Raw genomic sequence first — 19,667 nt, 5'->3', positions numbered from 1 at the left:
AAACTGGGCAGAGGCCCTGGAGAGACCTCATCTGCTTAACACTGCCCTGAGCAGGATCATTGGACAAGAGGATGTGCAGGAGTCTGCTCCACAAATGCAGCAGGACAGAGCCAGCAGCTTCTCCACTCAAAGCCTTGGTAGGAAATCTCCCAGATGGATCTGGTGAAACTTTGATCTGCTCAGGTTCTGGCCACAAGGAGGCTGAGGGCTGAGTGTGCAATCCTGTGCTCAGTTGTGTCTCAGGAACTCACCATTCAGTAGGAAGACAAGGAGTGTGAAGGGGGAGGTGAGGCCACTTCTGCCTCCTGAGAGGATTGGCCAACAGCAGGAACACAGCTGGGAACGGGACTGTGAGGTCATCTGTGTCTGCAGGAGCTGATAGGGCAGCCCTGGGCTCATGGCTGGCAGAGGGGCACAGTGATCTGGGAGATGCCCTCTGCCAAAGGGCCTGGGCTGACTGCAGGAAGGGGCTGATGGGTTGGTTGCTGTGTCTCTGTTGCCTGAGTACCTGATGGGACAGCAGCAGGCGCAGGGCTTGGTGCTGTCTATGCAAGAAACTGCAAGGCCAGCAGCCTTGGGAGCTCCTGGTGAGGTAGGAAAGAGCAGGGGAGAGGAACACTGCCAGATGGTGCAGCCTGGCAGGTGCAGACTGGCCATGAGGAGCAAGAAACCTCTCTCAAAGGGTAGTCCTGTGTCCTGAGAAGATCTCCAGAAGGAGTGTGGGATCAGCCCTTCTCTTTGTGTGCCAAGGAGCAGAGTGTGAGTGTGGGCAGGTGTCAGTGAAGGCATGGAAAGGCCAAGGTGGGGAAGTGAGATGAGTGTCTGCAGCCTGCAGGGCAGGAGAAGCAGCTGTGAGACAGTGCAGGACAAAGCTGTGGGAGAGCTGGCAAAGGGCAATGGCAGTGGTGGGAGTGATGAAGAGAAGCCAAGGCTGTGCCCTCTTGACTCTGGCAATTTTCTGCCCCCAAGGCCTGTGAGGAGATGTTGTCCTAGGGCACTGGGAGGGCCTCACTGCCTCTTTCCACAGCCCCAGGCAGGCTGGGGACTGTCAGGCCCTTGTCCTCCACTCAGCATCACAAACCCTACAGGGATCCTAAAGGAAGGCTGGAGAGGAACTTTTCATGAGGGTGTCTGGTGACAGGACAGGAGGGAAAGGTTTGAAGGTGAGGAAAAGGAGGTTTAGACTGGGTCTCAGGAAGAAAGTTCTTCAGTATGAGGGTTGTGGGACTCTGGAATAGGCTGCCCAGGTAGGATGCCCTCTCCTGAGAGTGTCGAAGGCCAGGCTGGATGAGGCCTTGAGCAGCTGAGTCTATTGGAGAGGCATCCCTGCCTATGGCAGGGAGGTTGGAGCAGAGGAGCTCTGAGGTCCCTTCCAACCTAGGCCATGCTATGCTGCTATGAAACCCACACCCCACCCCCACTGCACCTGAAGAGCCTTGACCCACACATGTGGGACAGGATCTGCCTGCCCAGGGGCTGTGCTCAGGCCTTGGCCTTTGTGCTGCAGAAACCAGAGCCAGAGTTTGCTCTCCTGCACTTTGCCTTTGTCTGCTGCAATCACAGCCTCTCCTGAGCTGCTCTAACGAGTCCCTGGGGAGGCTTTGGCAGTAACAAGCCTCAGTGGGGCCAATCAATACTTCAAGGTACTTTGTGTTTTCTTCTTGCTTCTTGCACAGTTTCTTCACTCTTCTCTCAGTACCTGAGGTTCATGGAATGATTCCCAAGTGCCCTAAGGAGCTCTTTGTGTCTTTGTTGTTGACTTCCAGATTTCCAAGTGCACCTCACAAAGCTCAGATTTTGATGGTAAACTATTTGATTCTTTCTCAGATGAGGGCAGAGGTGACAGCAGCATCCACCAAGCCAGAATGATGCAGGCTGTCTGCTCATGAAGTCTGGACTGGGAGGAGAAGCTGTCCTTTGAGGGCTGACATTGAGTGGACAACTTTGCTCCCCACCCTCCCCAACCTCCCCATTGCTGTCCCTGCCCACCTGGGCCTTACATCCCTGCTCCTTGCATCAGACTTCTCCACTGCTCTCTGCAGCTGGAGCTCACAGCTCCATGGCACCAGCTGCCCCCTGCTCTCCTTAGAGAACTGCCTGCACAGAGCCACAGAAGAATTGTTGCTCTTTGGAAGCAGAGCAAAGCCAAGGCTGAGAAAGTTCCCTCAGCAATCCAAGCCCTCTGGACCCATCTGCTCAGCACAAGCTGTCTCTCAGCAGCTTGCCTGTCCACATGGATGAGGCAAAGCCAACAAGTTCTGCCATGGCTGTGATTTCTCAGGCAGTCAAGAGTTCTTGAGAGTGAGAAGCAGATGAAAAGGTTGGATCCTAGCAGCCCTTCCTCATGAACCAATCCTGAATTCAAATCTATTTCTATGGCTGTGCCCCACGCAGAGCCCCCCAACATGGTGACAGCAAAGGTGTCTGTCCAAAGACACTGAGAGGTGGAGAGGAGGCCGGCAGAGAGGCTGCCCTGCAGTTCAGTTTCCTTCTGCTGGAGCTCAGGGCAAACACTCACAAAGCTTCAGCATTCTCAGAGGATGAGACCTGAGCCTGGAAAAGTCTGGCTTGGTGCTGGCCCTTGGTGCAGGTTGTGCCTGAGAGATGTCTGAGTGGGGGAGATGCTGGACACAGCTGCTGTGATCCAGGAGAGCTCCAAGGCTCTGGCTTTAGGGTCACTGTTTTTAGAGGTGCAGATCATTGACTTTCATCAGGTGTTTCTCTGAGCTGGAGAACCTTGGATGCTGAATCATCCTGGGATCTTTTGCCACTTGCACAGACCCTGAAGTTTTTTGACTGTCAGAGTTTTCTATCACCACCCTGTTGGCTGTGATCCAAGCACAGATGCACTGAGCTGGCAGGAGGTGACCAACCCCCAAGCCATAGGGAGAGAAGAGCAAGGCTGGGAGAGCCTTGGTCAGGGCTGAGCCATTCCTTGCAAGTCAGTCCTCTCCTCTGAGCCCTTTGCTTCTCTCTGCCTGGGGTCATATCCTTCTCTTCTCTCCATCAGCCCTGCTTCTTTGTGCTGGGGAGGAGCAAAGTTTGTAGATCTGCTCCTTGGAACAGACCAGAAGGTCAAGAACCCAACTTTGGAGCAGCAGCAAGGTCCCAGACTCCTGATGACTGCTAAGCACCTCCCTACCCTCTCCAGACCCTCCTCCCAAACCACACTTCACTTGTAGAGCTTTGAGGGTCATTGGTTGTGATGAGAATTGAGGATTTCATCTCCCTGAACCCCAGGTGGTCAGGTATAAGTTGCATGGCCAGAGGGGGATGTTTGGGTTGGCTGCATCCTGGGGGTGTCAGCCCCATCAGCACTACAACCAGGGGACTCAGCACAGGAGTTAGGGCTCTGATCCCTCCATTGCAAGAAGTCACACACAGTGTCCTTACTTCTCAGTCACTTGGTCCCCAAGGATTTGCCCAAGAGCACAGGGGTGACCATTCCTCTCAGCAGCATGGCCTCCCCGAAGGACCTGGACAAGATCTGGGAGGAGAAGAATCACCTGAAGAATAATTTGGAAGAGCCAAAGCTCAGCCTTGAAGAAGAGAAGAAGTGGTTGATGAAGACATGGATGAGGACAGGAAGGATGAAGTATGTGAGGATTAGGAGGAGGAGGAGGAAGACAAAGGTGATGATGGGAAAGAGGATTAGGATATGGAACAGGAGAAGAATGAAGAGAATGAGGAGGAGGAAGAGGAAGAGGAGGAAGAGGGCAAACCCATATCAGCCCCTCTGTGCCACCCAAGCAGCCACATCAGTGCCCTGAGGGTGGGCAAAGCTTACCACCCAGCTGCTGGAGCTGGTAAAGCCCCACTGCCCCCAGCCCAGTGCCCAGCCCTCTGTCTCTGGTGACTACAGCAAGAGCTTCACCCTCAGCTCCAACCTCATTCGGTACTGCTGCATCCACAGCCAGAAGCAGCTGCACCTCTGAGCTGCCTGAGGCAAGAGCTTCACCCAGATGGCTGTCCTCGGTCAGCACCGCTGCACCCACAAATGTGACAGCCCTTCACCTGCACAGGCTGCAGCAAGGGCTTCATCCACAGCTCCTCCCTCACCTGGCATATTCACCCCCATGCAGGTGACCAGCGTGCCCCAGGGGACACAGCAATACACTGACCCCGGCACTGCCAGGCCAAACGTGACCCCCTGGGGGGCCTTTTCCAGCAGATTGAACTGAAATCTCCTCTTTTACACCTTCTTTCCTCAGGAGCAAATGTGTCCCTGCCCTTCCCAGCACCAGCCAGTGCTGAGGAGAGTAATGACAGTGCTGAGTCAGCACAGCCACTGCCACTGCTGCAGCTGGGCTGGGATTTGGCTGTTTGTTCCTCAACACTTTGGCATTCCTAGAGGTAAAGGAAAACCTCAACCCAAGGCTAATGCCTAATCAGAATGGAAAACCCCAATCCTAATAAAGTATTGTCTTTGGTTGGTTTTTCTTTGACATTTCTGTCCCAAAAGGCCACTTTTGGGGACATTTCTTCCCCAGGGCCAGGGATGAAGCCATGTGCCCATTTCAGGGAGGTGTCATTGAGGGGTCCTGGGAGGGTCTTGAATGTGAAGTGAGGAAATCAAACTCAGTGCCTCCCATAGCCATACAGTAGTATCCTTCACTAACCTGCATGGACATGGAATGATAGCTCCAAGATGTAGCTGTGCTGAAAAGGTTAACCATGGTCCTCATCTAGGACTCAGTAACACACAGGCATTAGAAGCCTAAAGCCTTATTTGATAGACAAAGTCCTTCCATGTCTTGGTCTTTGCTGCCATCTCCTCTCCTTTTAACAACATTGCAGTCCCCATGTCTTCTGTCTTGTATTGTTCCTGTTGGTCCTCAGCCAATCCCACAGAACTGTCCTTCTCTTGTTAGTGAGGGCCAGGGGTGTGAGAACCCAGCCTGCTTTCCAGACTCAGCCTTATTTCTCTCTCTGACTAGAGCTGCCATCTGCTGCTCTAGCTCCATTTGCTCTCCCAAACTCAGAAGTCTCCTTCCCTCAGATGTCCTGCTGAGTGTTCTGGGAAGGGCTCAGCTGAGGGCCAGTTCTGAGAGGCAGAGTTTAGATTGTGGCTGGGTTGGGTCCTGGGGTTAACAACCAAGGGTCAATGCCAAGGGTAAAGGCTGGAGCCAGGATGAGCAATGGGGGCAGAGTCAAGGTTAGGGGTGGGCTTGGGAAGGGCTGAACTGTAAGGGGTGATGTGAGGGCTTGGCTCAGCTCCACTGCATTTGAGCAGGGGACTGAGTAGAGAGGATGGAAGGGGCCCAGGCTGTACTGGGAGGGCATCCTAGGATCCAGCCTGTACTGGGAGGTGATAAAAGCATTCAGTCTTTAGTGGGAGTTGTGAAGAGTAATACTGATGAGCTTAATATCAAAGACTGTGTCATGTAAGCAACAAGCTTAGCAGCTCAGGCAAGGAGAGAGGGGACAAAGAGAAAGAGGGCAACTTATTTACAAGTTGCTGTAATACTTGCAAGTTCCTTGAGGGCGGATTTGGCCAATGGGCACTCTCATAAACAACCAGCTTCTGCCTATAGGAAGCCTGAAGCTAGCATTATGCCATGCTTGGTATCAGCACCATCATCCCATGCCATGGGTGTGTGGAGTTGTCCATGCTGCCTGGCTAACACCTTGGCCTTTGTTCCTTTCAGGAAAGGAGGGGAATGTGTCCACACATGCTGGGACAAGTTTCAGTATCTGGGGCATAATTCTGGGCACAATGTGCCTTCACCACATCCACAAGAACCATCAAACAAAAGAGGCAGTAAAGCACTCACTGAGCTGCACCCAAGCAGGGGTGGGAGGCTGCTGTATGCTAGCTGGTAAGGCTTGGGTTGCTGGCTGCTCTGGCTGCAGCACAACAGCAGGCAGCTCTGGAAGCTTCTTCCTAGTCTCCAGATTTTCCTGGGTCTTTGCAAAGTGGCATTGGGACTGGTAGCAACTTCTCACTGCCAGGGGACCATTCCTGGGATCTTGGCTCACTCAGGATTTGCCCCTCTTCCCGGCAAGACACTGCTCCCTGCTAGCATGGAACCTAAGGAATTTCACCTCCTCCTCTCTGGTCTTTGGGGAGTGTAGTTTCTGGGTATCCCTGAGAGATTTTCCATTTTCTAAGTGAGCTGGGGCAAGTTTTGGTTCATCTTTCCTAACACTGAAATGCTCCAAAGATTTCTGATTTGATGATATGTTTGGGTACAGGGCTTATGGTATGAAATAAGGGGTGGCATGTAGCAGTTTGGGCTAGATGCCCTCTGCTGTGCTCACATGAGGTGTATTTCCTGTGTCCAAAACTCCAGCCCAGTGGGTGGACACAGGAAACCAGTTATTTCATACCATAATTTCCTGTGCCACTATAAATCTCAGCAGGGCTCCTGGTGCTTCCTCTTTCTCTCCTCGCCACCACCTGGTAACTGGGGGGAGATGTCTCCTGGCCTTGGGCCTGGCTAGACCTGAGGCCAGGGGGATGGGCAGTCTCAGATCTGGCCAGCTGAGACTAGCCTAGCAGTGGAGTGGGGCAGAGGGGGGAAGAAGGAGCCCTGGGGGTCTTGGGTGTACCCTCAGGTGGGGATGGGATGTTTCTGGATCTGCTATGGGATCTCTTTTGTCTCTGTGCTCCTGGCTCTGTCTCTGTGCTCCTGGCTCTCTGCAAACATTCAGCGCTTCTCATTTAAACTTTCCATCACTTTTGCAATCCGTTTGTTTGAGTTGTTATTTTTCCCTGTGGTGGAGAGGGGGTCTGCCTCCACCCATCATACCCTGGGAGATTTTCCCTTTTCTAAGTGAGCTGGGGCAAATTTTGGTTCATCTTTCCCAACACTGGAATGCTATAAATAATTTGGTAGTCTAAGCAGCTGAATAACAGAACTTCCCCAGCTGACAATCCAATTGGTCATTTGATTCTCTTGGCAGGGGAGCAGATTGCATTGTAATAGAGCAGAGGTTTGCTGTTTCATAACTGTCCTGTCTGCTCTACCTCTTCTGTGACAGGCAGACAGTGTCAAAGTCTTCACTAAAGTCCAAGCAGACAATGTCCATGGCCCTTCCCTCACCCCCTAGCCAGGTCACCTTACTGTAGAAGGAGATCAGATTAGTCAGGCAGGACCTGCCTTTCATAAACCCCTGCTGACTGGGCCTGGTCACCTGGTTATATTGTAAGTGCAGTGTGACCTGCTCCATAACCTTTCCTAGCAGAAAGGTGGGATGAAGAGGTTATTAATCTATGAATATGAAATATGAATTATATAAATATTAGAATAGAATCTCCCAGGATGGGGATTGACATCTCTGTGGCGAGGCTGAGGGACCTGGGCTGCTTCAGCCTGCTGAATGGAGGCTCAGGGCGTGGCCATAGCAGTGTGCACATGGCTGAAGGGTGGTTTCAGAGAGGATGGAGCTCTTCTGGGGAGTGGCAAGAGGCCAAAACCTCCACAAAGTGCAGCTTGAAAGGTTCAGAGTGGAGATGAGGCCAAAAATATGACCCTCAAAGGCCAGAGCTGCTATGCATGAGGCCATCCAGAGCTGTCAGGAAATGGCAGGGAGAGCTGAGACAGCTCAGGGAAGGGATGGAAATGGCAGAGGGAGAGATGGGTGGGGAAGCAAGAGTGGTGTCAGCAGACTGAAGGGAAAGAGCTGCAGGCATGGGACAGTGTAGGAGAGGCTGCAGTAGGGATGGCCAAGGGCTCTGGCAAGGCTGAGAGGCCCAACAGCACCAAGGGCTTTTTGCCCTTGGCTCTGGCAGTTGCCTCTGCCACCAAGGCCTGGGAGGAGAAACTTGGCTTTGAAGCTTTGAGGTTCTTCTCTTCCAAGGGCAGTGGTCAGGGTTTGGCTTTATGCTTCATAGAACAAAGGCATACTTTTCTGCCCTGCACTTTGCCTTTGTCTCCCTGCAATCCTGGCCTCTAACAAGCTGCTCTAACGAGTCCCTGGGGAGCCTTTGTCAGTAACAAGCCTCAGTGAGGCCAATCAGTGCTTCAAGGTACTTTGGAGTTTGCTTCTGACTTGGACTTTTTGAGAGGCTTCTTGGCAGTAGCTTGGCAGAGTCTCCTGGCAGTACCTAAGGATGATGTAACCAGCCCCAAATACTCCATGGGGCTCATTAAATACTGCTGAACCTCTAATTATTGCCAAGGTTTCTTCAGCTAACTGGAGAGGTTTTTATTGCACAAAGCATCTGATAAAAAGTATTTTTAAAGGTACATTCTATTACTTTTCAGCAGGAGTTGTCTCTTTGCAAGCAAACCACAGCAAAACCTGACAAGATCCTACCCTGCTCACTGCTCACCCTCACTCCCCACTGTCTCCAGCAGAGCCACAGGCGAGGGACAGGATCTGCCTTGCCAGGGGCTGGGGGTCAGGGCTTGGCCCTTTGGATCAATGAAGCTCTTCCAGGTTTACTCAGCAGCAGAGCCACCTTGAGCTGCTTGTCCTGACCTGTCAGCACTGCCTCAGTTCTCTGCTCTCACCAGAACCTGAGGACACTTTCCCTGTAGTGTCCCCCAGTGGAACCAATTAACACTACAAGAAACTTCAGAGTTTGACTCTAACTTTGACTTCTGGAGATGTTTCATCAGCCTCCTCTCAGTCCCTGAGGTTTACCTGGCACCAAAGCCACCACAGGGCTCCTTTAAATGCCCTGGGCTGATCATAGAGCTGGGCCAGGCTCCTGGGCTGCATGGAGCTCTGGCCAGGAGCAGCACCTCTGCACCACACAGCAGGGCTGAGGACACTGCCAGGGCATCTCAGTGAGATGAGGAAGGCAGAGAGAGCTTCAAGGCAGCCAGGACTGGGAGGATGCTGAGAGCTCACTGGAGGAGAAGTCACTGCATTTGCTGACAGGGTGAGTCTGTGGTGGCAGGGCAGTGCAGCTGCAGTTCCTGGAGGCATCTCCTAAAGCTGGGGCTGTGTGCTGGGGCAGGGACTCTGCTGCCTGCCAGGCTCAGATCTCAAGCAGCCCAGGGAGCTCTTCATGCTGCTCTGGGGAGAAGCTGTGTTTGGAAGGAGTCACCCTTGGCAGGGCAAGGCAGTGCAGGGCAGGGCAGGGCAGGGAAGGGCAGGGTCTTTCTGTTGTGGAGGGGCTGTTGTGTGGGTCAGGGCTGCTCTCAGCTCCAGTTCATGTCCAGATCATTTCCAGTGGCAATTTCCATGACTATGTTCAGGCCAGGGATTCTTGGCCCAGTCTCTCCTCTCCTGAATTTTTGCTTCCACTGTCTCTGGCCTGGCTGGTGAGGAGGAAAACTCAGCGGTACCTTTAGAGCAGGGGCTGAGCCTCTTAAACCATCACACAGAGCTTTACTGGGAACCTCACCAAGTGCCTACACTCCTCACCTGAGGGCTTTCCTGAGTGTCTGTCTGTCCCTCTCCTTGCCTCAGATGCTCTTTGTGTTGCTGATGGCTCTCTGGGCATGGAAGCCTCAGCTGCAGAGTCAGGCACAGACACTGTGAGATCTTCTGTGCAGGTGGAGCCACAGCAATGAGGTGTCCCAGCTGTCCTCCAGCCTGTGAAGCTCTGGGTAGTGCAGGCTGTGAGGCTGGCAATGACCTGAATGCAGGAGCTGCCATGGTCATGCCTTGGCTGTGGCCTTGAGGTGTGCATCCAGTCTGTGCTGCCTTCCAGGGGACACTGAGCCAAGTGTCTCCTGGACTAGAAGTGGGATGCTGAGACACTGAGACACTGAGTGCTGTGTGGTGGATCCCTCTGCTCTCAGCAGTGTCTGGTGGCTTCTCAGGGTGACATGGGAGCATGGTCACCCTCCAGCTGAGGTGCAGAGCAGGGTGACAGAGAGTCCATGGGGAGCTCTCCCACTCTTGCCTTTTACCCTAAACCAGGATCAAGCAGTGCTCCAGCCTCCAGTCCCTGAGAAGAAGCAGCAGGAGTCTGTGTGACAGGGGAGGGTCTGTGGGGAGTGGTTTTGGCTGTGCTGAGAGAATTCTCTTCTGACTTGTCACTGTCTCCTTCTCTTCTGACAGTGCCTCATGGCCAGAGGCAGCAGATGGCCAACAGCAGCTCCATCACCCACTTCCTCCTCCTGCCATTCTCAGGCACAAGGCAGCTGCAGCTCCTGCACTTCTGCCTCTTCCTGGCCATCTACCTGGCTGCCCTGCTGGGCAATGGCCTCATCATCACCACCATAGCCTGGGACCACCACCTCCACACCCCCATGTACTTCTTCCTCCTCAACCTCGCCCTCCTTGACCTGGGTGCCATCACCACCACTGTACCAAAATCCATGGCTAATTCCCTGAGGGACACCAGGGACATCTCCTATGCAGGATGTGCTGCTCAGGTCTTTTTCGTATTTTTCTTGCTTGCAGCAGAGTATTTTCTCCTCACCACCATGTCCTACGATCGCTATGTTGCCATCTGCAGACCCCTGCACTATGAGACCCTCCTGGGCAGCAGAGTCTGTGTCCACCTGGCAGCAGCTGTCTGGGCCTGTGGGATTCTGTATTCTCTGCTGCACACAGCCAATACATTTTCCCTGCCCCTCTGCCAGGGCAATGCTGTGGAACAGTTCTTCTGTGAAATCCCCCAGATCCTCAAGCTCTCCTGCTCCACATCCTACCTCAGGGAACTTTGGCTTATTGTGGTCAGTGCCTGTTTATTATTTGCCTGTTTTGTGTTCGTTGTGGTGTCCTATGTGCAGATCTTCAGGGCAGTGCTGAGGATCCCCTCTCAGCAGGGACGCCACAAAGCCTTTGCCACCTGCCTCCCTCACCTGGCTGTGGTCTCCCTCTTTCTCAGCACTGGCATCTTTGCACACTTGAAGCCCTTCTCCATCTCCTCCCCATCCCTGGATCTGGTGGTGTCAGTTCTGTACTCAGTGGTGCCTCCAGCAGTGAACCCTCTCATCTACAGCCTGAGGAACCAGGAGCTCAAGGCTGCCCTAAGCCAACTGATCCCTGGATGCTTTCAGAAGCAGTAAACTCTTTGTCTTCTCCTGCAGAGCAGTTCTGATGTCACTCAGTGAAGGCCCAGCCTGGCTGCTCGAGTTCTGGCTGCTGCTGGTGCTGTTCCCCTTGTGAGAATGTTGTTCCCACACAAATGTCTTTCTTCAGACCATTTCTGGTTCAGTGTTGTCCTGTCTGGTGTGGCCCAGAGGCTGCAGACATGAGGAGCTGTGCTCCCTGTGCATTCAACACAATAAAGGACCCTGCAGGAGTTGTTTCTCTGAGTTCCTTCCTCCAAGGCTTCTGTGGAGCTACAGGGCAGTGCCTGTGTGCAGAGGTGGAGGAGCAGAGTCCCAGCACAGCAGCAGTGCCAGGGAGCCCCAGAGCTTGGGCTGTCCTCAGCTGCTCTTTCTTCCCTTCCACCCTCTCCTGCTGAGCCTCTGTGCTGGGGCAAGGCCTGAGTGCTCTGGCAGCTTGGGCACTGTGCTGCTGCTGTGTGGCAGTGCTGGGACTGTAGGCAGGGAGAGTCCAGGGCTGCTTGTGGGAGAGAGCTGTGCTCCAGAGCAGCACTGCCATCAGAACAGGAGGTCTCCTCATGCCTTCATACCCCAAGCCCCTCCCATTACAGACTGCACCTTCTCAGAGTCCAAACTGGATACCCTGACCCCCTTCCATTATAGACTTAGCCCAAATATTAGTCCTTTATCCCCTCCCAGTACAGATGTGGTCTCATCCCTGTAAAAGCTACCTCATATTGTCTTCTTCCTCTATAGTCTTGTCCCATCCCAGCACATAATGTATCCCCTGGCTCCCTTCCCAGTACTGAATGTATCCATCTCAGTACAAACTGCACACCCTCATGCCCTCCCAGTACTGTCTGGGCCCTGCCCCCAGTCCAAACAGGATCCCTTTAATCCATCCAAATACACATTAGGCCTTGTCCCAATAAAAACTCCATCCTCTGTTTGCCTCCCAGTACAGCCTGGACCCCTCACACTCTAATCAGTGCCCACCAACCCTGCTCCTCCCCTGAAACCAGTCCTGTGCTCTAAACCACAGGCAGTGAACTCATCCCTCAACTCACCCCTCCCACCTCAGCTCTCCCATACCTACCCCTGACCCTGACTTTGTAATCATTGTTCACCCTGGTCCAGGCCATTACTCTTGGCATTGAGGCCTTGCCCTTTACCCCAACCCTCAACAGATCCCCAGCCCAAGCTGTGCAACTCAGAGCTGGTTCTCCCCTCAGCCCTACCCAGCACCCTCAGCAGGACACCAAAGCCTCTCTTCAGCCTTGGCTTGAACCACAGACTTGAAGGACAGATCTGAGCCCTCAGCCCCAATATTGACACCTCAGCCCCAAGTCCTCCATCCACTGCTCTGTCTCCTCACCTGCATCCCCTCCCATTCTTGAGGGATTCTGCTTGGCCTCTGGCACATGGCAGGAGCTGGGAACTCTCCAAGCAGCCTCATGGCCTTGGAAGAAGAGCAGGAGGTGGTCTGTGGCTGAGCAGCTCACAAACACCAGGAGCAGATGGATGGCAATTACATGGGCAGCTCAGCTGTGCCTCAGGATCTCCTGCACAGCAGCAGGCAGAAGGCTGGGCAGGGGCTGGGAGCTCACTGTTGGCTCAGCAGCTGATAAGGCAGCAGCAGGAATAGGGCAGCAAAGGGACTGGGATGTCACTTCTTGCTGCAGCAGCTGAGAGGGCTGCCCCTGACTCCTGCCTGGGCTCTGTGCTTTTAGCCTCCCAGCTGCCAGAGGCCCCAGCAGGCAAGAGAAGCCATGTGGTGGGCAAGGGACTTATGTGACTCCCTGTCCCTAAGCACCTGGTGGCCCCTGCAGGAAGAGCCTTGGAGGTGGGTTGTCACCTTCCTGCCACCTGAGGGCCTGAGGGGACAGCAGCAGGGACAGGGCTTGGCTGTGGCTGCTGGAGAAGCTGAGAGGCAGCAGCAGGGACCTGCCTTAGAAGGCCCTGGAGAGGTTTCTTGTGCCTGCCCAGCTGCCAGGCCAGCAGCAGGCTGAGGCCTTGGGCCATCACTGGGACATCAGTGATGGCTGAGGAGCAACTAGGGCAGAAGGAGCCACATGGCCATGAGGGGAGTGTGAGGTCACTGCAAACTCCAATCCCTTTGTGCCATTGGCCAGCGGTAGGCCCAGGGCTGGGTTGGGGACTGTGCCATCCCCTGTGCCTGCCAAGCAGAAAGGCAGCAGCAGGGTGGTACCTTGACTGTTGCTTTGGAGCTGAAGGCTCTGCTCTGTGCCCAGGCAGAAAGGTCTCTGCCAGGGACCATTCCAAATGGCTTGGGATGGAGCAGAGCCTGAGCAGAGTGCAGAAGGCCAAGTGCAGCTGGGCTGTGGCAGGAGTGTGGCCACCCAGACACAGAGGTTGTCTTGCCCTGCACTCAGCACTGCTGTGACCACATCTGCAATATTGGTGTCTGGCTGGGGAGTTCCTTAATCTGGAACAATGGAGAGGTAGTCGAGAAGCTCTACAGGAAATGTCTGGATGGAGTCTGGAGTCTCTATCTAGAACCTGAAGCTGCTGAGCTTCTTTAACCTGGTGAAGTGAAGGCTCAGGGGTGATGTGCACCTGCTTGAAGGGGGGGTGTCAGGTGATGGAGCTTTTCTTGGTTGTGGACACAGAAGGAAACCTTCAGAAGGTGCAACTTAAAGGCTCAGACTGGAGGCCAGGACAAAGAAATGTCACTCAAAATGTAGAGCTGTGGTGCAAGAGGTGATCCAGAAGGAGTCTGCACAGCCCATTTCTGCCTTTGTGTGTCAAGGAACAGGCAGCAAGAGTGGAGAGCCCTGAGTGAAGGGGTGGAAATGTCACGGGGAGAGCTGGCTGGGGAAGACAGATGGATGTCAACAGCCTGAAGGGAAAGAGCTGCAGGCATGGGACAGTGTAGCACAACCTGCAGGAGGGATGGCCAAGGGCTTTGGCAGGGTTGAAAGGCTCAAGTGTGACAAGGTCTTGATCCTGTTCCTTCTGGCAGCAGCTTCTGCCACCGTGGCTGCTGAGATGAAGTTCTTGTTGGAGGCTCTCAGGATCTGCCTTTCCAAGGCCTGAGGGTCAGAGCTTGGCCTTTCTCTTTCCTAAACCAAGGCTAGGGTTTGTTCACCTGCACTTTGCCTTTGTCTGCCTTCAATCATGGCCTCCACTGAGCTTCCCTAACCACCCCTGGGAGGCTTTGTTGCTAACAGCCCTCAGTGAGGCCAATTAATACTTGAAGGAATTTTTGTTATGCTTCTGACTTCTTGAGCAGATTCCTTCAGTCTCCTCTCAGTGTGTGAGGCTCAGGCAATGATCCCCAAGTGGCCTAAGAGCTATTTGTGTCTTTGTGGTTTTCTTCAGGATTTCAAAGTGCTCCTCACAAAGCTCCTTAATTTTTTATTTCATATCAAAGGTAGAATATTCTGTTAGCTTTCAGTTCAGAGCAGAGATGATAATTCACCAAGTGACACTGACCCAGGCTGTCTCACCAGGACATCTGCACTTGCAGGGAAATCTGTCCTTCAGGTCTGACATTGAATGGACAACTTTGCTCCTCACCCTCCCCAACCTTCCCATTGCTGTCCCTGCCCAATCCCAATCCCATCCAAGGCTTCCCAGGCATAGAAGCCTCTGGGTTTTGCCAGTATCATGGGCACAATGCCAATGGACAGTAGCTTCATTAGTACAAGTTGGGCTATCTGTAGCTGTGGTAGGGATTCACTCCTCTGTCCATCAGGTCCATGGGCAGTAGCCATCACTAGTTCCATGGGACTAAATGTTTGAATTTTGGGGCTTCCATATATTCCTCATCAGCTGCTGACTGTAAAAACTGCTTCTGCCAACCATGCATCCCAGCTGTGCCTTGAGCTATCAGCATGTCTTGTAATAAGACCATTGGTCTGTTCAGCCACACCATTAGCCTGAGGATAATATGGGGTAGGGAACACTCCTTTAATTCATTCTCCTTGCACCCAGTCTTGCACTGTGCTCACTGTGAAGTGTGATCCATTGGCACTTTGGACACACTCAGGCTCAGGTAGAATGCTGAACCATTTCTCCAGAGCTTCATTCCTTTGAGCTCCTGTGGCAGTACTGAGAGCTGTGGCCATGGTTCATCCTGAAACCACTTCTCCTCCTACCCAGACATAACTTTTCCCAGGAGAGGTCTTCCAAGGGCCAACAGGATCTATTTGCCAAGGACTCCACAGAGTCTTCTTGTGTCTGGTGTGTTGGGCAGAGGCTTGGTTTGGGTGGTTGGCCTTAAGCCTTACCCAACATTGTGAACAAGCTGTAAGAATTGTTTCAAACTGACTGTCCTTGAGGCTGACACTCAGAATAGAGGTTGGCCTTCCCTGGGTGGCCTCTTCTGATGTGCAGCTACTCAGCCAATCTTGCTCAATCTCCCCCTTCATTGTTCACCACAGGAATTCTTGCTGGGTGATCTGTCTGCTGGTTCTATTTTGCAGCAGCTCTTCCCTTCTGGGCATGGCCTTTGACCCATCCTACCTTTGAGGGTCTTGAGTGACCTATTTCTCAGAATCATGGCCAGTCTCCAGCTCTCCAGATTGATTAGTTGCCCCCTGACACATCCATTCAGTGGCATCCTTGTAGGCTGCACAGGAATCAGTGTGAATAGCAGTGGCACCATTCTCTGCTGCCAGCATGAGTGCAGGGCAATGCTTCTACCTGTGCACCACCTTCCTCTGTCACAGTCTTCCCAGTGCCAACCTCCAGCACTGCAGCTTTCTGTTGCCATTTGCATCTCGTGCAGTGGGTGGATGCAGCTGTGAACCACACTCCTCCTGCATTTGAGTCTGTGGTCAGCTCAGCTGCTGCCTTAGTTGGAAACAGTTCATAGGGCAGACCTAACAGCACTGTGTCTGCAGTCCCAGGCTGTGGTAGGTTGGAAACTTCTGCTGGAGAGTTTCTCATTTTCCAGTGACTGTCCAGTGAGCAGCATCCAAGCCCAGAAAGACAAGACAAAAAGAAGACATCAGGAATCTGATCAAGATCCATTCTTGGCCAGCCCTGCAGCTTGCTTCTCATCAGGGGGTCGTTGTCTTCCTTCACCAGGCATGGGTGCAGGGCTCCTTGTCAGGGAAGTGTATCCCTCCCTCCCCACCCAGCCCTCCCCCACTGTGTGGGAGTCTCCTCAGGGTCTGAATTGAAACTGACACACCTCCCATTACAGACTGAATGCTTTTATCACCTCCCAGTACAGGCTGGATCCTAGGTTGCACTCCCAGTACAGCCTGGGCCTCTCCCATCCTCTCTACTCAGTCCCGTTCTCAAATGCAGTGGAGCAGAGACAATCCCTCACCTCACTGCTTACAGCTCAGCCCCTCCCAAACCCATTCCTGACCCTGACTCTGCCCCCATTGCCCATCCTGCCTCTAGCCTTTACCCTTGGCATTGACCATTGGGTGTTAACCCCAGGCCTCAACCCAGCCACAACCTAAACTCTGCCTCTCAGAACTGACCCTCACCTGAGCCTGTCCCAGAACACTCAGCAGGACATCTGAAGGAAGGAGGCTTCTTAACTTTCTCACTAACTGTTAGAAACTCTCCCACTGGTTCAGAGCTTAGCTTTCTGACATCAAGAAAGTAAACCTGGATCTTGGGAGAGAAAATGGAGCTAGAGCAGCAGATGGCAGCTCTAGAAAGAGAGAGAAATAAGGCTGAGTCTGGAAAGCAGGCTGGGTTCTCACACCCCTGGGCCTCACTAACAAGAGGAGGACAGTTCTGTGGGATTGGCAGAGGACCAACAGGAAAAATACATGACAAGACAGAAGACATGGGGACTGCAATGTTGTTAAAAGGACAGCAGGTGGCAGCAAAGACCAAGACATGGAAGGATATTATCAAATAAGTTTTTATCCTCCTAATGCTTGTGTGTTACTGAGTCCTAGATGAGGACCATGGTTAACCTTTTTAGCACAGGTACATTTTGGAGTGAGCATTCCATGTCCATGCAGGTTAGTGAAGGATACTGCTGAATGGCTATGGGAGGCACTGAGTTTGATTTCCTCACTTCACTTTCAAGACCCTCCCAGGACCCCTCAAGGACACCTCCCTGAAGCGGGCACATGGCTTCATCCCTGGCCCTGGGGAAGAAATATCCCCAAAAGTGGCCTTTTGGGACAGAAATATCAAAGAAAAACCAACCAAAGACAATACTTTATTAGGGTTGGGGTTTCCCTTATAATTAGGCATTATCCTTAGATGAGGTTTTTCTTTTACCTCTAGGAAACCCCTAGTGTTGGGGGGAAAGCAGCCAAATCCCAGCCCAGCTACAGTGGTGACAGTGGCTGTGCTGACTCAGCATTGTCATTACTCTCCTCAGCACTGGCTGGTGCTGAGAAGGACAGGGACACATTTGCTTCTGAGGAAAGAAGGTGTAAAGGAGGAGATTGCAGTTCAAGCTGCTGGAGAAGGCCCCCCAGGGGGGTCACGTTTGGCCTGGCAGTGCTGGGGTCGGAGTATTGCTGTGTCCCCTGGGGCACGCTGGTCACCAGCATGGGGGTGAATATGCCAGGTGAGGTAGGGGCTGCAGATGAAGCCCTTGCTGCAGCCTGTGCAGGGGAAGGGCTGGCACTGGTGTGGGTGCAGCAGTGCTGGTTGAGGGTGGACCTTTGGGTGAAGCTCCTGCCTCAGACAGCTCAGCGGTGCAGCTGCTTCTGGCTGTGGACGCAGCAGTGCTGGATGAGGTTGGAGTTGAGGGTGAAGCTCTTGACATAGTCATCACAGACATAGGGCTGGTCATGGGCAGGGGTCAGTGGGGCTTTAGCAGCTCCAAGATGGGTGGGAAGATCTTCTCACCCTCAGGTACTGATGTGGCTGCTTGGGTGGCACAGAGGGGCTGATATGGGTTTGCCCTCTTCCTCCTCTTCATCTTCCTCCTCCTTCTCTTTATTCTTCTCCTACTCCATATCATCCCCCTCTTCTTCCACATCATCCCCTTTGTCCTCCTCATAATTATTGCCCTCCTCCGCCTCCTAATCCTCATATACTTCATCCTCGCTGCCCTCATCCATGTCTTCATCAACTACTTCTCCTCTTCCTCAAGGCTGAGCTTTGACTCCTCCAAATTATTCTTCAGGTGATTCTTCTCCTCCAAGATATTGTCCAGGTCCTTCTAGGAGGCCATGCTGCTGAGAGGAATGGTCAACCCTGTGCTCTTGGGCAAATCCTTGGGGACTGAGTGGCTGAGAAGTAAGGACACTGTGTGTGACTTCTTGCAATGGAGGGATCAGAGCCCTAACTCCTGTGCTGAGTCCCCTGGTTGTAGTGCTGATGGGGCTGACACCCCCAGGACAAAGCCATCCCAACCATCCCCCTCTGGCCCTACAACTGATACCTGACCACCTGGGGCTCAGGGAGATGATCTCCTAAATTCCCATCACAGCAAATGACCCTCAGAGATCCACAAGTGGTGAAGTGTGGTTTGGGAAGAGGGTCTGGAGAGGATTGAGAGATGCTCAGGGTCCAGCTGGAGCCTGGGATCTTGCTACTGTTCCAAAGTTGGGTTCTTTACCTTCTGGCCTGTTCCAAGGAGCAGATCTGCAAACTTTGCTCCTCCCCAGCACAAAGGAGCAGGACTGATGGAGAGAAGAGAAGGATATGAGCCCAGGCAGAGAGAAGCAAAGGGTTCAGAGGAGAGGACTGACCTGCAAGGAATGGTTCAGCCCTGACCAGGGCTCTCCCAGCCTTGCTCTTCTCTCCCTGTGGCTTGGGGATTGGTCACCTCCTGCCAGCTCAGTGCATCTGTGCTTGGATCACAGTCAACAGGGAGCTAATAGAAAACTCTGAAAGTCAAAAACTTCAGGGTCTGTGCAAGTGGCAAAAGATCCCAGGATGATTCAGCATCCAAGGTTCTCCAGACCACAGAAACACCTGATGAAAGTCAATGATCTCCCCCTCTAAAATCAGTGACCCTAAAGCCAGAGCCTTGGAGCTCTCCTGGATCACAGCAGCTGTGTCCAGCATCTCCCCCAGTCAGACATCTCTCAGGTACAACCTGCACCAAGGGCCTGCACCAAGTCAGACTTCTCCAGGCTCAGGTCTCATCCTCTGAGAATGTTGAAGCTTTGTGAGTGTTTTCCCTGAGCTCCAGCAGAAGGAAACTGAACTCCAGGACAGCCTCTCTGCCAGCCACTTCTCCACCTCTCTGTGTCTTTGGACAGACATCTTTGCTGACACCATCTTGGGGGCTCTATGTTCCACTGGAGGCAGCCAGCTCTGTCCCTGTGTCTGTGTGCTTGGTGCTTCTCTCCAGGCACAGCCATAGAAAGATTTGAATTCAGGAGCCCTTGCAGTCAGTCAGCGTCAGCCTTGTCCTTATCCACTCTGTGCTTCAGAGGCTCTTTGATTAGAACACATTCTGCTGAATCACCTTGGGGATTGCACATTGCTTCATGAGGAAGGGCTGCTAGGATCCAACCTTTCCATCTGCTTCTCACTCTCAAGAACTCTTGACTGGCTGACAAATCACAGCCATGGCAGAACTTGTTGGCTTAGCCTCACACTTCTGGACAGGCAACCTGCTGAGAGACAGCTTGTGCTGAGCAGATGATTCCAGAGGGCTTGGAATGCTGAGGCAACTTTCTCAGCCTTGACTTTGCTTTGTTTCCAAAGAGCAACAACTCTTCTGTGGCTCTGTGCAGGCAGCTCTCTAAGGAGAGCAGGGGGCAGCTGGTGCCATGGAGCTGTGAGCTCCAGCTGCAGAGAGAAGTGGAGAAGTCTGATGCAAGGAGCAGGGATGTAAGGCCCAGGTGGGCAGGGACA

General features: G+C 53.1%; 1 protein-coding gene and 1 pseudogene across 1 annotated transcript; one reads left to right on the top strand and one right to left on the bottom strand.

The window, feature by feature from the left end:
* LOC137457129 (zinc finger protein 585A-like) overlaps positions 1 to 19,667 on the bottom strand; it is a 182,306-nt pseudogene that overhangs the window by 59,111 nt on the left and 103,528 nt on the right.
* Positions 9,960 to 10,919, top strand: LOC137457145 (olfactory receptor 14A16-like). The gene has a single exon (XM_068168944.1). The coding sequence runs from the start codon at positions 9,987 to 9,989 to the stop codon at positions 10,917 to 10,919; it is 933 nt and encodes a 310-aa protein (XP_068025045.1). The 5' UTR covers positions 9,960 to 9,986.

This window comes from Melanerpes formicivorus, unplaced genomic scaffold, assembly GCF_026170545.1.
Source record: "Melanerpes formicivorus ecotype bairdi unplaced genomic scaffold, bMelFor1.0.p_v2 SCAF_160, whole genome shotgun sequence".
NCBI classification, from domain to species: Eukaryota; Metazoa; Chordata; class Aves; order Piciformes; family Picidae; genus Melanerpes; species Melanerpes formicivorus.
This window is presented reverse-complemented; position numbering and strand designations above follow the sequence as displayed.

Excerpts from the sequence above, each read along its gene's own strand:
- LOC137457145 (XM_068168944.1), top strand. The coding sequence starts at position 9,987 with ATGGCCAACAGCAGCTCCATCACCCACTTCCTCCTCCTGCCATTCTCA.